The 15,037-nt window shown below is 37.7% G+C and overlaps 1 protein-coding gene across 2 annotated transcripts in view; it reads right to left on the reverse strand.

The window, feature by feature from the left end:
• Positions 1–15,037, reverse strand: part of GRIK2 (glutamate ionotropic receptor kainate type subunit 2) — a 1,301,067-nt gene that overhangs the window by 219,323 nt on the left and 1,066,707 nt on the right. For both annotated transcript variants that reach the window (XM_077289658.1, XM_077289656.1), the window contains one exon: positions 8,962–9,179. In XM_077289658.1, the coding sequence (XP_077145773.1) occupies positions 8,962–9,179 (218 nt within the window). The remainder of the gene's footprint in view (positions 1–8,961; positions 9,180–15,037) is intronic.

Below are 15,037 nucleotides of genomic sequence, written 5' to 3' on the forward strand. Positions count from 1 at the left end.
CAACATGTCTCTGAATTTCCAAGTAATAGATGTTGTATTTTTTTTCTGAAAAGGAGAAATGGTCAAAATTAAAAATAACCAGTGCTTTCAGACCTCAAATAATGCAAAGAAAACAAGTTCATAATCATTTAGAAACAACAATACTAATGTTATCACTCAGGAAGAGTTCAGAAATCAATATTTTGTAGAATAACCATGATTTTTAATCACAGCTTTCATGCGTCTTGGCATGCTTTCCACCAGTCTTTCACACTGCTTCTGGCACAAAAATGTAAGCAGTTCTTTGTTTGATGGCTTGAGACTATCCATCATCCTCTTGATTACATTCCAGAGGATTTCAATGGGGTTCAAGTCTGGAGATTGGGCTGCCCATGATAGAGTTTTGATGTGGTGATCTCTTAATTTTTGCCAGAGCTGAAGTTATCAGATTCGTCACTGATTCGTTTTCTGATTGTGACCACTGCCAACTAGCTGTTACTATATCAGTGGTCATAACCATGGATACTTAACGTCCTACAATGCCTGCACATAAGGAAAGAGACATAGCGAATCAGAAAAACTATACTACATTTCTAATTGGAGGTGTTTGCTAAATATTTTTTATTATTACACCTAATAAATATTGGAATAGGATATTGGAGATGGGAATACCCCTTTAAGCTTGTGTGGTATCAAGCAGGAAGAGAAATTAGGAATAATTCACAAGTGAGGTCATGTGATAGTAGAAATAAGTTTAAATATGTGAAAATATATTATGTATATTAGTAGCTCTCAGACATATTGTAAGCTATGAATACTATAGTAGGAACGGTTACATGAATAAATCTGTTGTGCTGCTGTTCAAGAAGATATCCTATGGCGATGATTGTGTTGAACAAATAACAGTTTTATTAATCTATGCATTTCAGAGTTGAATAAACTTCTTAATCAGGAAAAAAAAACACAGTGAGAGCACAGATGAAGAAGCAGGGGTTTAAATAATCCAAAAATTGGAGCCACGTGGCATAATTTCAGCCCCTGGAGGTGTATTCAGACAGTTTTCATTGTTCATTGGTTGTGTGCTAATATTCCTTTACCACCAATTGTTTTTTTCTCAAAAAATGGCAATGCTTTCCCGTAAAAAAAAGTATTTTCTCTTCTTCCTTGCTTTATTGAACACAACCAATGAGCAATGAAAACTGTCTGGACACACCTACAGGGGGTTTGTTAATGCCAATTGGATCCAATTTTTGGATTATTTAAACCCTTGCATTTCTCTCTATGTGCTCTCATTGTGTTTTATCCTGATGAAGCTGTTTGTTCAACTGGGAAACACATAGATTAATTAAACTGCACTTTATTCAACACCATCATTGCCACTGGATATCTTCCTGCTCAGCAGCATAGCAGATTTATCCATAGATCATACTATTTTATTCTGCTTTTATTCCAGCACATGAAGCAGCAGTGACTGGTATCTATATCCGTATATGAGTTATACCTTACACAACCCAGCCAAATGACCAACTCCGCATTATCTACTACTTTTATTTCCTGGGTCATATATATATATATATATATATATATATATATATATATATATATATATATATATATATATACTGTATATATATATATATATATATATATATATATATATATATATATATATATATATATATATATATATCTTGTTCGGCTATTTTATATAATGTTTATATCCAAATAAAATGAACAATTAGTATATATGGAAGAATTAAAATTTTGATAAACAGAGAAGGGGTAACATGGAAAAGGATGTGTAAATTAATATAAGTTTTTTTTACTAAAATTAGATAAAATAAGCCTGTGTAGTAGTAGCTTTTGGAGAAGAATCCCTAAGTCATTGCACATTCACATCCTTTCCCACCTTACTTATCCCTTCCCTATTTATTACAGTAATAATCAATAATATAAACTAATGTGAACGTCTATTGTGTAAGCTTAATGATCCCAACAATTATCATTATCATCATGATCATTACCATTTTAGAACTACATACATATTACTTACAGTTTTATATTGCAATAATGAGAAATCTAAGACTTCTTTAACACAGACCAACTAGTAGCACTAAATGACTACCAATCAGTAAACTTTTATTGATTAGCAATCCCTTAATAGCACAGACATAATAAGAGATCTATAACAGATCGCTCAGTGCACACAGGCTGCCATTGTTACTGACATTGCAAGTCCTTTTCACACAGGGAGTTGCATGAACAAAAAATGATGGTCTATTGTGCTGCACAAAAGATAATTTCTTCTGATAAACTAATATTTTGCATGTTCATTAGGTGATCAGCAGCCTTTTTACATTCAAAGATTATTGTGATGAACGGTCTTGAGAGCAATCATTCAGGAATATCTACTAGTGTAATGCAGCTAACAATAAAACTGTATTACAAAAAAAGAATGGCACTCATTTTTTTTACAAACCGCAGTAATATCTTTTTCATGGTGTCATCAAAGACAAATAGAAAAAAGATGGCCATTGGTTTGGTCTTTCCAAGACCTTGCTCACAGCCATGTCCTGACTTTAGAAGGTATGATCTGTTTGTAGGCTGACTGTCAACATAATAAATGGTCTTTCCATACCACTGAGCAACACCTGCACCTTAGCTAAGGATGCTGAACAGAAGCTACTCTAGGTTTGAAATTGGGCTCCCCTTAGATTCACTAATATTCTCTCGTAAAATAACATAGGCAGTATGCCATACACGAGAAATCAAAGACCACTAGTGGCTATGGTATTCTATATTTAACTCATATGCTACCTACAATATATGTGCCTCATTGGATCATTTTAATCCCTCAATATCGTTAATATGGTTATGTGATTTAATTTTATTTCTATATTAAAATCTGTTACATGGGCACTGTATAAACAAATAAAACCAATTATTGCTTTTTTATATATTGCGTTGCTCACATTCTAGTTTTTTCCCATCTGTGAGTTGTACGCAATGCTTAGAGTCCATTTTTTCATGTCTCACATGGTAAAGCCAAACTGCCGAGTCATTGCTGTACTCTCATTTAGAACAATTGTATTTTTGAACTACACAAGCTGAGCACAGTAATTACATAATTTTGTCATGCTATTTAAAAAGACATGTGTAGCTTATAACACCAAAAAACATCCACCCACTTAGTTAATTGCTGACAGCATAGTGCATGATAAAGACAAAAATTTGGCTTTGTTACTGGATTGCAGTGTATTGGTGCTCCCAGAAAGTTATGTTCTTTGTGTTATGCAGCCATGAAAATACATTTCACATCCACAACATTAATTGACTGAGAATTCAATGAAGTCAGAATGACTGTATTTTTCATAATATGAAATGCACTTTTTTCCTCTAAAATTTTGGAGAAAAATTAAGGGGTGTGCATCTTATAGTCTGGATTTACCTGCTGTGGCTGTTTGATAAAGGGGTGGGTGAGCATCTGCAGTGGATGAGTGGATCACAGAAGGCAGCAACCGGCTGCTGCAGATTACACCTGTGCCCATTGTTAAAGAAAATAAATATTCACTGCTCCCCACATCAGTAGTCCCTCACACCTTTATGCACTGAAGCCATCACTGTGTGGGCTGTTCTATGGGTGTGTGGAGCAGTAAATATTCATTACTCTTTAAATGCGGGCACACTGTTAGCTGCAGCTTCCGACTCCTGCAGCAGCTGGGTCATCATGCATGGCCGCTATTCAAGGGAATTAATCTTCACTGCTCCACACACCCATAGGAGTGTAGCGCAGTGAATATTCATTCCCTTTAATACTGGGCACACATGATCTCCCAACCACTACATGAAGCCAGTGGCTGCATCTAACAGTGAGCCTTTTATTAAGGAAGATGAATATTCACTGCTCTCTACTCCTATAGTCCTGGGCATGGGGAGCAATGTGTATTCAGGTAGCTGACCTTGATGTGTAAGCTGTGCAATTCCACTTACAAGATGAAAGCAGCTGCTGACATCAGAAGATGACATTGCGAGGGAGTGGAGGAAGATAAGTAGAATGGTTTATTTTTATATGTGCAGCATGATGGGTGCCATGTATACCAGGATAGGGATGGGGACCATGTATAAAAGTATAAGGGGGCTATGTACACTAGGATGGGGATGAGCGGTTCACATATACCAGAATGGGGATGAGGGGCTCATGTACACCAGGATGGGGATGAGGGGGCCATCTATACCAGAATGGAGATGGGGGCATGTATCCCTGGATGGGGATCATATATATATCAGTATGAGGGGCCATGTGTACCATATATCATGTATACCATTATATTAGTACATAATTGGGGGACATTATCTCTATAACAGTGTCAGCAGTGGATTGCTCCCTCATAAGTGTGTCATTACCGCATTTTTTGCTTATTTTTTTCTATTTTCCTCCTCTAAAACCTAGATGCATCTTATGGTCCAACGTGTCTTATAGTCTGAAAAATACGGTATATTTTTTGCTGAAAGCCAATTAAACAACTGTAGATGTGATAATACTGTTATAAAGGAGGGCAGAAAAAATAAAATGGTCAAATTGATTACAAGAAAGATGATAGAAAAATATTTAGAATTGAGAGTCCTCAGTGGATGATACTTTTTAATGGCTAATTGAAAAGATGGTAACAAATTGCAAGCTTTCGAGACTACATAAATTCTGAAGAATCACATTTATGCACAACATAGCACAGAAAAGAAAGATGATAGGTAGTTAACAGTTTTTCTATGTAAACATAACATGATGGGGAACATTTTATGAAACATTCTGTCAGAAAGTGAAGACAAGGATGCAAAAACTAGTTAATCTGTTATAGCAAAGATAGGAAAGGAAACAATAAAATAAGCAATGTTGGTGGTGCCATTTTTGAAGAGTCAAGGGATTGAGCAAATGGTGATGTCAGAGAACTGGGTTCTTTTCAGGAAAGAAAGCTTGAATTAGAAAGAAAGACCTTAACGATACATATGTTGCTCAGCACAGAAAATAATACAAATTAAAAAAAGTAACAACGGCTTCTTTGGCACCTCAAATGTTTGAAGTGACATCACCATTATTGTTTCTAGTTCTAAGAATGTCAAATAAACCAAATATTGTGGTGACAAAAGTAAGGCAATAGGCAGTTCTTAGCTATGAAAATAATAATTGGGAAACATAAGCATTGCTGCCTCATTACTATATTCTAGGTATAATGACCATAGTATATATATTCTAAATCACCCATTCCACTAATCATCTATATGTATAAATAAAAAATCCATAAATACATAAACATTTCATGTGGTTTTAACACTGAGTATATTTTAATTGTATGGTTTGCATAGTGTACCCACCACATCTTTATGGGGTTCTTGCACTGCCTAATTGTCTATTGTTAACAGGTTTATTTAATATGTTCTCATAACCTTTCAGATACTTAGAAACATTATGTTTATTGGGTTGATCAATTAAATAACCTCTCTCAAAACCAAAAAAATTTCCCAACCCCCCAAAAAACTGATGAAATAAAATGATAGTAATAAGGCTCATGATAAGCCAGTAGGGCAAAAAAATGAACCAATATCTATTTTTTCTTTTATCGTCAATTGATTGTAACCATCTGTTAGGGCTAGTGGAACGCATTGAGTAAATATAGATGTTATTATTGGTGCGTTCGCAGCCCGGGGTCCACCGTGCAAGAAGAACCTGCTGCTAGCAAATGACGGCACTATATGGCAGTTTAAGCAACCTCTGTTACTTCACAGAGTCGCATGGAAACAAGACGCTGTGCCCTGTTAACCCCACAGGAGTTCACAGCTAACTGCCGAGCTGAAGGCAGTCTGTGGTCACACACACATACAATCTCCTCTCCGGAGGAGCCGGTATTCTAGGGGCTTATTTCAGCCGGGGCCCTAGATCCACACCCACAATCTCCTCGCCGGAGGTGCCGGCATTCTAGGGGCTTATTTCAGCCGAGTCCCTGAGCACACACATAAATGTGACCACACTGACGCATGCACAAAACTGATTCAACACTAGCGCATGGCCGTGCGGTCATGAGAACCTTAAATAGCTGCAGCAAGAACAGGACCTTCCTAGAAGGACCAATGAGAGGCTGCTACAGAGCCTGAGCACCTTCAGGACCTTCCTGGAGGACCAATGGATTTAGCTGCAGTATCTGAACATGTGACCCTTGATCTCCACGGAGAGATCTTACTCTGGGTATGCTCAGAAAGAAAAAAGCAGGACTTAGTCCCAGAAGCCGCTGCCCAGTACTGGCTTTAATGGCAGAAGCTGGAAAAGCAGCAGTAACCCTTTGGACAGAGTCAGACTGAGCAAGACACTGGGACCGACGTCTCCGCCGAGCAGGCTCCACTGCGGCTGGAAAAGGATGGGAGACCGCAGCGGAGATGGCTCGAGATTCCCCCTGTGCAGAGGTGGGATCTCGACCCCTAACACCAACTAGTTCAAATTAACAGATTCAGTGTAAAAATAAATTGTTCCAATTTTTTGAACATTCATAACTCATTTATTTGTCTTAGGAGACTAGACTAACCAAAAATATTATCATAACTCAATTTGTTAGAGATGAGTGGATTTTTTTAAACTGGAATTCAAACTCGCTGAATTTTCACAAAAATTCAATTTGAGGCAAAACAATACACATTAGGGAGATAGCAGACATAGATAGAGAAACCAGCTGACCAATACATCTTACACTCAATAGGAGAGAAAGAGGACCACGCTGACTATAAAAGTTTACACACTACAAAAGATAGAGAGGACTCCACTGAGTGTAAGAACTTACATTCTACAGTAAAGAGAGCGATAGAACCCTGCTGAGCATCAGAGCTTACATTGTACGAGAAAGAGAGATTTTGTTGTAAATGGCAAAGAACTCTGCCATAGAAACTATGCTTGACTGAGAACCACTAATCTCAGATGACCCAGGTACTGAACACCAATGAACATGATAATCCTCAAGATATCATAGCTGCAGGGCATTATGAAGAAGCCCTAGCAACCATGCAAAAAGACATTAGCCCATTCTCTAATGTATCAGTAGTGCAAAATTGAAATAGAAATTGTGCAGACAAGTTATTTTTTGCAAACAGCAAATCAAATCAAAAAGTTTTTGAACTTGTGAAAAAAATGCAAACTTCAGGAAACTGACTTCAATTTCATCATATACAGGGTGGGCCATGTATATGGATAAACCTAAATAAAATAGTAATGGTTGGTGATATCAACTTCCTGTTTGTGGCACATTAGTTTATGGGAGGGGGAAACTTTTCAAGATGGGTGGTGACCATGGCGGCCATTTTGAAGTTGACCATTTTGGATCCAACTTTATTTTTTCCAATGAGAAGAGGGTCATGTGACACATCAAACTTATTGAGAATTTCACAAGAAAATCAATGGTGTGCTTTGTTTTAATGTAACTTTATTCCTTAATGAGTTATTTACAAGTTTCTCTTTGTTTACAGCCATTGACATGTCACAGAGGTTAGCATGTGAAGAGCGGATAGAAATTGTGTTGATGTCTGGTGAACGCAGTACCCGGGTCATTGCAGCAGATTTCAATGCAAGACACCCTACGCAAGAAAACTGTCATCATTCCCATTTTAAATAGGTGTATCCATATAAAAGGCCCACCCAAAAAAGTTTGCCTTTACATAGAGCATAATGTTCTGTGTAAACTGAGGGTTCTGTTCCAATTTTTGTCTTGCCCATGCTGCAAATTCAGTGCGCCGATCTGGGTCATTCTCATTGAGATGCTGCAGCAGCTGAATTTGGTAAGGGTGCTATTTGTGAGTAGCTAATATTCGCCTAAGGGATGATCGACTGATGCCAGATCAGCGCGCTGAATTTGCAGAGTGGGCAAAAAAAAATTGGAACAGGACCCTCAGTTTACACAGAACATTATGTTCAGTGATGAAGCAAACTTTTTTGGGTGGGCCATTTTATGGATACACCTAAATAAAATGGGAATGGTGACAGTTTTCTTGCGTAGGGTGTCTTGCATTGAAATCTGCTACAATGACCCGGGTACTTCATTCACCAGACAACAGCACAATATCTTTCCGCTCCTCACACGTTAACCTCTGCGACATGTCAATGGCTGTAAACAAAGAGAAACTAAATAATAAGTAAATAACTCATGAAAGAATAAAGTTACATTAAAATCAAGCACACCACTATTTTTCTGGTGAAATTCTCAATAAGATTGATGTGCCACATGACCCTCTTCCCATTGGAAAAAATAAAGTTGGATCCAAAATGGCCGACTTCAAAATAGCCGCCATAGTCACCACCCATCTTGAAAAGTTTTCCTCTCCCATATACAAATGTGCCACAAACAGGAAGCTGATATCACCAACTATTCCCATTTTATTTAGCTGTGTCCATATACATGGCGCACCCTGTACATTCATCTCTATTATGTGATACCTACAATATTTTTTGTTAAATGCTTCTAATAATAACAACATCACAAGGATCAAAAGTATGAAAAACAGGCAAAAGATATGGAAATATGTCATGGAAACTGCACTGAATTACTAAGGTAAGAAAATCATAATTTTTTCCATCATATCCTAATTTTGGTCTTAGTAAAATTTAGTTTAAAACAACAAAAAAACTTAATTTACCAATACATAGGACTAATGATTCATTATCTGAAAGTAATAATTTTTTAATTTTTTTGTGTTTATCTCATAAAATTTATTTCCAGGCTTAATGCAACAATTTTTAAAATCAAATTTTAATTAGGTGACAGATAAACATTAGTGGTACACATCCTGCATTTTTTTTAGTTTCTTCTAAAACATTTAATCTCAGATAAAAGTCTTAGTTTAACCTAAATTTAAACACAATTTTATTTTCACGTAAGAAAACAATCATGCTAATTGCACTATGTTTAGTTTGACATCATTGCAATTTCAAAATATATGTTTACAACATACCTTAAAAAAAGTCATTGTAGCACCATCTTGGACAGCACCATATTCAATCTTAGTTTGTTTAGCTAAATCGTCAGCAGAATCAATGGGTGATTCCATGCGTTCCACTGTGAGAAAAGCAGCTAAGTTGGCAGTATATGAAGAAATTATGATCAGTGTGAAAAACCACCATATTCCTCCCACTATCCTTGTTGAAAGAGCCTTAGGCATAAGTTCAGAACCTGGTGGAAATCAAGGAAAAATTGTAAAGTTGTTCTTCAATAAATGAACTACAGTAAAGCAATACAAATGAAGATGGTAATATGATAATTTCTAAATATTCTTTTAATACATACCATATACAATAAAGGTGCATCTAAACGAGAGACTATTATGCTTAGTGGGCACTTTGTAAAGTACATATGTATACATGAAAATGTACGTTTCAGTCTTGCCGCAAGGCTGCCCTATATTGATTATCTGTTGGGTACAGCTTAAAAGGACTCTGGCAGCAGAGAGTGACTGATCAAACTGTGTCCCGCCCCTTGAGGCTTCAAGGTGGGGCCAATCAGTTAACTACAACTTCCCATCTTCTTGTTTTCCCTCTCCACCCCTCTCATCTTTGATTGACAGCTGTGACTTCATAGAGCTAGAGAAGGGTGGAGATAGATGAAAATGAATCAGATTGGAAGGTGAATGTAAATAATTGTCCCTGACACTAAGCACTGAGAGTCTGTGATTGGTTTGAACAGTCACTTTATGCAGAGTCCCTTTAAGCGGTAAATAGTGATGAGCGAATATACTTGTTACTCGAGATTTCCCGAGCACGCTCGGGTGTCCTCCGAGTATTTTTTAGTGCTCGGCGTTTTAGTTTTTAGCACCACAGCTGAATGATTTACATCTTTTAGCCAACATAAGTACATGTGGGGGTTGCCTGGTTGCTGGGGAATCCCCACATGTACTTATGCCGGCTAACAGACGTAAATCATTCAGCTGCGGCGCTAAAAAACTAAAACTCCGAGCACTAAAAAATACTTGGAGGACACCCGAGCCTGCTCGGGAAATTTCGAGTAACGAGTATATTCGCTCATCACTAGCAGTAATTATAGGGCAGAATGCATGACAATCTAAAAATGATGATGAAGTGGGTAAAACATTGCTGCAATCTGATATCAAAAAGTGGAAAGAAGAAGGGAGGAGGAACTGGAGTGGGCGAGACATCAACATGTTTTTAATGCTTATTTGGTTATTTTAAGCTTTTTCTGTGAATCCCGCAATATTTACTAAAAATTGACAACTTTTTAATTCAATATAATAATAATGTGTGACACAACTCCAGCTGAAACTGTGCAAGTTGCAGCATGGCAAGCAATATATATGTTAGAAAGAGATGAGTGAATCTTTTAAAATTCGAATTTACCAAATTTGTTCCAAACATTTGATTGATAAAGCCAAGCTTCCAATTGCCCTGCAAAAAAAGGTGTGGGAAAACTTTTTAGCCCCTTAAGCTCTGGGAGATATTTTTATTTTTTCCTTTCAGTTTCTTGTCCCATTTTTGCAAGGATCATCAATTTTTATACTTCTATTGACTTAGCTATATGAGGGCTCATTTTTTGTTGGATGATTTTTAGATTTGAGTTATTCTTTACATTTTACCAAATGAAGAATGAGAAAAAAAATTCCAAGTTGCATGAAGCGATTAGAAAAATGCAATTCCTCTATTTCATTAAGAAAGTTTATTTTAACAACATTAATTATAACAATAAAAAGAACTTAGCAGTGAAGCATGATTTTCCTGAACAGTATGATTAAAGACGATACCAATCTTACATCAACTTTTTTTTTATTTTAGTGATGAAAAAAATCAAACATTTCTTAAAAAAGGGGTTGGTTTATATCTATGACAGTAATGCGAATCACAATAAAAAGTTTAAAAACCACAGTGTGCATTCATTTGATTATAGAATGAATAGATGCCCTCTCAGTAGATTGTTAGTAAATCCTAATATTCTGATAAAAAACAAGCATGAGTGAATAAAGTGTTGAGATCAAATAAATATATAAATACATGCTCCATGTGCAAACCCTAGCAATAAAGTGTCAAAATAACAGGTAAATCAGTACTCAACGTGCAAAAAGTGCAACATGGATTCAGAACCAAATGCCAGTAATACATAGAAAACCGGAACAAGTGCTTAGCAAAAGTGCCAAAAAAGTATCAGAACAATTATCACATTATACAAGATACCTTGAGGGGTTTAAGATCCGTGTGTGCACACGCGCCCTAACACGCGTTTCGGTTTGACTTCCTTCATCCTGGAGATGAAACCACACTGTGGTTTTTAAAATCTTTTATTGTGATTTGCCTTACAGCCATAGATATAAATAAAAATTAATTAATACTATACTGATTCCTCTTTGGCATTTCTCCTTCTAATTTGTGTTTTGGCCTTGATATTCAATGTGAATATTTTTTTATTTCTTTATTTTTAATAGGGGGGAAAAGAATGTGATTTACATTTTTTATTTTTATATATATTTTTCTTTTCTTAAGGAACTTGAATCTGTGATCTTTTATTCACACCACCATCGTAATGTGGTATATAATATAAATTATGCTTTCCAATGAAGCTCCGCTTGTGAACTACAACAGGAATGCCAACATGGCAGCAAATTGGTCCTCCAGAAGGACACAATGTACCATAATAATATTGTGGCACCCTGCAATCATATTGGTGGAACCGGTGGCAGCTGCTGCTTGTGAGCGCCAGCATTTCATTTAAAAAACCACTGTCAAAGATCAATATTGTCGTTTTAATGAATAATAGCTAGTGTTGAGCGATACCTTCCGATACTCAAAGGTATCGGTATCGGATGGTATCGGCCGATATCAAAAAAATATCGGATATCGCCGATACCGATAACCGATACCAATGCAAGTCAATGGGACACAAGTATCGGAAGGTATCCTGGATGGTTCCCAGGGTCTGGAGGAGAGGAAACTCTCCTTCAGGCCCTGGGATCCATATTCATGTGAAAAATAAAGAATTAAAATTAAAAATATGGATATACTCACCCGTCCGGCGGCCCCTGGACCTTACCGATGTAACCGGCAGCCTCCGTTCCTAAGAATGAGGAGTTTAGGACCTTCGATGACGTCGCGGCTTGTGATTGGTCGCGTGACCGCTCATGTGACCGCTGGTAAGGTCCAGGGGCCGCCGGACGGGTGAGTATATCCATATTTTGTATTTTAATTCTTTATTTTTTACATGAATATGGATCCCAGGGCCTGAAGGAGAGTCTCCTCTCCTCCAGACCCTGGGAACCATACACTGGGAACTTCCGATTCCGATTTCCGATATCACAAAAATATCGGAACTCGGTATCGGAATTTCAATACAGCAAATATCGGCCGATACCCGATACTTGCGGTATCAGAATGCTCAACACTAATAATAGCGGCAATCAGAGCCCCTACTCTTAGACAAAAATTCCAGATCCTGAGTCTCCTCCACATGGCTACCCCTGTAATCATGTTCATGTACATTATGTGCATTATTGCACATTGTTAAGAGGTTAACACAAACACAGCCTTGCTAATGTCAAAGTTACCTCTTCATATAAACGGTTTGGCAATTGGTGTTGAACAAAAGCACTCTGCACTGACAGACTGTTCTTGCTTTTAAAAATTAGAATACAGTCAAACAATTACCCCCTTAGTATTTTGTGATCAAGCAAACAACTTTTCCACTGCCTGTAAGTTCAGATGGACAACTGAAATTTCCTTCAGTGATAATAGTCCTTTCTACATGTGGTTTACCATGCATTTTTTTAAAAGAAGCATGTAAGGACCTGGACTTAACAATGACCATCCATATTTGTGTCACTGATACACTGTGTCCTACCATTTTGTATGTTACTTTCTGTACCTAATGAGGTGTCCAAACCACAGGAAACAGAGCTATGGTTCCGTTCCTAGTTTGATCACTCTCTCCAATGAAGTGAGTTAGTGAAGGAAAATATCACTAAAAAAAGCATTTATACTCTCAGTTCTTGTCAAAGGCCCAATCCTGTCCAGGGTTCTACTAAGGAACTTTACATCAGTCAAAACACAAATAATCCAAACTTTTACAAAAATTGAGAATTTGATAAATAAAAATTGCCACTCAAGACTAAGAGTTTTTCTTTAAAAAAGTTTTATCCTACAGGGATAATTCTCCTAGATTGATGCTATAAACTTCTTATTTTAATAAAAAAATTATAGGGAAGCATACATGTCATCCTTCAAGAAAAAATGGCAGCTACATATATTTTCTCAAACCTGAGTTTAGGCCATAATTATGGAAAACACATTAAAATACAGGCGTTAGAGCATCAAATAGGGTAAACTTAGATACATGTAAATTGAATTTTAACTAGTGTTGAGCAATACCGTCCGATACTTGAAAGTATCGGTATCGGATAGTATCGGCCGATACCTGAAAAGTATCAGATATCGCCGATACCGATACCTGATACCAATACAAGTCAATGGGACACCAAGTTTCGGAAGGTATCCTGAATGTTCCCAGGGTCTGAAGGAGAGGAAACTCTCCTTCAGGCCCTGGGATCCATATTACTGTGTAAAATAAAGAATTAAAATAAAAAATATTGATATACTCACCTCTCCGGAGGCCCCTGGACATCACCGCTGGTAACCGGCAGCCTTCTTTGCTTAAAATGAGCGCGTTTAGGGCCTTCCATGACGTCACGGCTTCTGATTGGTTGCGTGCGCTTATGTGACCGCCACGTGACCAATCACAAGCCGTGACGTCATTCTCAGGTCCTAAATTCCGAATTCTAGGAATTCAGGACCTTAGAATTACATCACGGCTTGTGATTGGTCGTGTGGCGGTCACATGAGCGGCACGCGACCAATCAGAAGCCATGATGTCATGGAAGGTGCTGAACGTGCTCATTTTAAGCAAAGCAGGCTGCCGGTTACCAGCGGTGATGTCCAGGGGCCTCCAGAGAGGTGAGTATATCAATATTTTTTATTTTAATTCTTTATTTTTTACATGGATATGGATCCCAGGGCCTGAAGGAGAGTTTCCTCTCCTTCAGACCCTGGGAACCATACACTGGGAACTTCCGATTCCGATTCCCGATACCACAAAAGTATCGGATCTCGGTATCGGAATTCCGATACCGCAAGTATCGGCCGATACCCGATACTTGTGGTATCGGAATGCTCAACACTAATTTTAACACAAAAAATGTGACCGGATGCACACACATGGCTAACTGATGATGCAAGTAAGGAAGAGGAGGAAGAGAATGGAAAGCAACAGATCAGAATGTTGAAGGGGATGATGACAAAGACCTTGCGCTACTTGAGGATGCAGCCTAATTAACAGAAATATTATCAAGATAATAAACAAGACAGCTTTAGCTTTGCTCACATTGCTGGTTAGTTTTCTCTTCTCATGAGAGAAGGTGATGCCACTCTGTGTAGTGATGGAAAGCTGTAGAAATTTGTGTAGCAGCATAATCAGCTTATTTCTCAACTGCAGGACCTGCACATTGAAATAGATTGGTCCTCTGCTAATTTGGAAAAAAATCCCCACATCTCAGATGCTTGCTCACAAGTCTTTCCTTAACTATGACCACAACTACTGCAGTCAGACACTATTATGCATACTTTACTAACAAAAGTCACAACATCACATACTCCATTGCAAACCTGAGAACAAGCAGATCTATCTCAGCTATTTTGGCTGGACATCATGTGGAACTCAAATGTGGCTTGGCTGTCAAATTGAAGTAGAAAAACAGGTATGAAAAAACAGAAATGCACAGTAAAATGACTGGATATTTAAATGGTCTTTGTTAGGGCTAGCAGAACACACCAAGTAATAGAGAGATTGATACGAGGTGCATTCGCAGCTCGGGGTCCAACATGCAGATACCTGCTGCAAAGTAATGGCAGATGGACACTGAGCTCACGCGTGGGTTAAACTTCATCCTGTGTGAAATGTAAGCCACCTCTGTTGCTTCACAGAGTCATGCTGTACACGGAAACTAATACCCTAACTAGGGTTGTGCTTGCTCTGGAACTCTT

The sequence above is a fragment of the Ranitomeya variabilis genome, chromosome 2, assembly GCF_051348905.1.
Source record: "Ranitomeya variabilis isolate aRanVar5 chromosome 2, aRanVar5.hap1, whole genome shotgun sequence".
In the NCBI taxonomy this organism is placed as follows: Eukaryota; Metazoa; Chordata; class Amphibia; order Anura; family Dendrobatidae; genus Ranitomeya; species Ranitomeya variabilis.